This window comes from Buceros rhinoceros, unplaced genomic scaffold, assembly GCF_000710305.1.
Source record: "Buceros rhinoceros silvestris isolate BGI_N320 unplaced genomic scaffold, ASM71030v1 scaffold4927, whole genome shotgun sequence".
Lineage (NCBI taxonomy): Eukaryota > Metazoa > Chordata > Aves > Bucerotiformes > Bucerotidae > Buceros > Buceros rhinoceros.
The window spans coordinates 1-2,881 of record NW_010422678.1 but is presented as its reverse complement, the minus strand read 5'-3'; the positions used below and the strand labels follow the sequence as shown (position 1 = coordinate 2,881).

Here is a 2,881-nt window from a genome sequence, read left to right as displayed (position 1 = left end):
TGCTCCTGCACCCTTGCTCAAGACCTTGGCACAGCAATTTCCTCTCAGTCGGTTATGCCACCGGTACAGTACCTGGCACAAGTGACTTGTGCTGTGTACAGGTCCACCACCCTACTAACGACGTGCAAAGAGCAAAGGGGGCTTGTCGGAGGTCAGCCAGGAAAGGTTTGTTCCGTTTTGTAAATCAGGACATACAGATAACATAAGCCTTGCGTAAAGGAAAAAAAAAAAGTTTTCTGGGTCAGCCTCTGACTGTGAGAATTACACTTAAAAGACTTTAAACTGGATGGAGAGCTGAGATATTACATTATTATAGCACTTCAGGAATCTTTATGTATTTTATGAGCACATTAGTATTATTTGTTTATTTAATAGCAATGCTGAAAGGTCCAATAAAATGTGGATACTTGCAATACCAAGAACATAATGGCTTCCCATAACATTTTATTCACACGAGGAATTCAAAACTCCTAAGTAATCATGAGAAGTGGATTTTCATCACTAATGTCAGGAGGTACCTACTGATATGCAGACGCTGTAATGTAGAGAGTGACTTTCTCCCTTATTTGCATTAATGAGAATTTCCATAAAGAATACATTACATATATAAAAAAATCCTTTACAGCAGCTGTACATTGAAATTATGATTCATTTGATATTACTATGGTCTGGGCACTGCAATCTATGATTTTAGAAACACAGGCCCAAAGCCTGGCTGTTCAGGTGCTCCATCCACAATTGGAAGTAGCCACAGCAGCTCTGAAAAAGAAAGGTGTGGAATTGCATGGACCTCTTCATGGAATAAAACATTAGCACAGTGCTCAGAAACTCAAGGAAATGGTTTGCTGCCTATTTTCCTCTTTTCTGGCGTTAACGGTTTGGTATAAAAGAGTGTATGAGCCACCACATAATAGGCCTGGAAAATGAACTGAAAATCAAGAACTTCACATATTTTAGCTACCATAAACATTTTCCTGCAGGTTTGCTAGTACTGACATTACATCTCATTGCTAATAAGAGTAATTTCGTCTTCATATGGTAAAAGAGGCATGCAAAATAGCCCAAGGAATCAGATCTTTCTTGTAGTTTAATTAACAGAGGTTTCATGTTTCTTCTCTTCCAGTACATGAGATGCCACGTGTGGGGACCTGCCAGCAGAGGGATGTGAGGTCCAGCTGCAGCAGGCCAGATGGGCCACACGCAGCTGTGCCAGACTCACTCGGAAGCTGTGGAGAAGGAAGGGTCTTTTAAGCTCACAACAGTACATCTGCTTTGGTCCACACCACCAGTCTAACCGCGTCTTAGAACCCTCTCGTTCCTGTCCAAGGAGAACAACGTTTCTTGAGAGTTAAGCGTTTCTGAAGGGCCTCTTCCAGTGTTATGCAGAGGAACTCCAGTGCCATCCGTGAAGCAGCCATGATTTATATTTATCTGTCCTTCATGACCTTGCAAGGAACTAAGTGATTAACAATACGGAGGGCACTGAAAAAAGAAAAAGCCTCTCCAAGACTCCAGGATGGTGGAGAACCCAATACTAAAACTCACTAAAAAATATTAATCTTTCTGTCAAGCGCAGCTTTATTTCTTGACTGTATTTACCTTACTGGTAGCCCCGCAGCTATTCAGGTTCGTGCTCAATTGCATGCTGGCTGCCCTATTCACTTAGTGTGGCTTTAGCAAACGGTTTGTGCGCAGCTCTTTGGGAACCACAGAGATCCTCTCATGATTACCAGGCCTGTCAGAACTGATGGTGGCAGCTAGCACACCTGGGAAGAGTTGTGGAAGGATGTGCTTGGACTTCGTGAGCTTTGCACATCCTACGTTTCCCCAAAAGATGCACTACATCTGTATGACAAAAATAAAGTCAACAGGCAGATAATTTGAGCAGTATTTGCTATCTACTTCACACACTCAAGTCTTGCCCTCTCTAACCTTGGAGTAGAGAACAGGTAGCTTTATCACAGACCCATAAACACTGCTGAAACTCCTGCTTCTGAAAGACGGGCCACAGTAATTCTCTTTGTGGCAGCAGCACTGCATTTTGAACTGCTCACCTGCCTGCCAATTTCAATAGAAAAAGTTGATTTGGGAAAACTCTCCCGGACATAATGAAGCTGGGAGGAACATCCACCCGTGGATGGGCACAGCCTAAACAGTACGTGGTAATTCAGCCCCAGGGGTGGGTATTCAGGTATTCAGGATCTCACTCTGAGAAATGGCTCCGGCCCGAGTTCGTACCTGCTTGATGCATTAACCAACGTCTTCAAGCTGCTTGGGTTACGGATGAGCTTGTCCAACATGCTGACAATTTCATCAAACTTGGGCCTGCTGTTACGGTCTTTCTGCCAGCAGTCGAGCATTAGCTGGTAGAGAGCGGCAGGGCAGTCCATGGGACTTGGCAGGCGATAGCCTTCCTCCACAGCTTTAATCACCTACGGGAAACAAAACGTGAGGCTGAGGGGTTGCTTTTCTTCCTGCCACCTTTTTCCCAAACGCAAATTGACTCAGACAGAGAACTTTGGGACCAGCAATATGCTCATGTAAAATCCCCTGCCCTGCAACTCTGCACACGAGAGGCAAACCCAGTAAACCCCACCATCTTTCACATCTTCTAGAGGATGGGTTGAATAATCTAACTTGGTGTCGCAGTTTGAAAAACGGGGGCTGTTTCCCACCAAAAAGGATGCGACGAAATAGTGTGTCGGCTGGGAAAAAGCAAACCAGCCAAACCACACACAAAAACTTTTGATGCTTGTTAACGGCTTATCAGCACGTTAACGAGCTCATTAAGGCTTTAGTCAGGCAAACGAAATGATAACACACAGTCTATGAGAGATAGAAACAGAAAATAAAGTTTAATAGTAAAACGCCCCCAAAATAA

The 2,881-nt window shown here is 43.9% G+C and overlaps 1 protein-coding gene across 2 annotated transcripts in view; it reads right to left on the bottom strand.

Moving 5' to 3' along the window:
• Positions 1-2,432, bottom strand: part of LOC104496926 (ephrin type-A receptor 5-like) — a 12,126-nt gene extending 9,694 nt beyond the window's left edge. The window contains exon 1 of one of the 2 annotated variants that reach the window (XM_010140120.1): positions 2,239-2,432. In XM_010140120.1, the coding sequence (XP_010138422.1) occupies positions 2,239-2,390 (152 nt within the window). In that variant the 5' untranslated portion in view covers positions 2,391-2,432. The remainder of the gene's footprint in view (positions 1-2,238) is intronic. The other variant, XM_010140121.1, reaches the window with a different exon arrangement.
• Between the last annotated feature and the right edge of the window lie 449 nt (positions 2,433-2,881).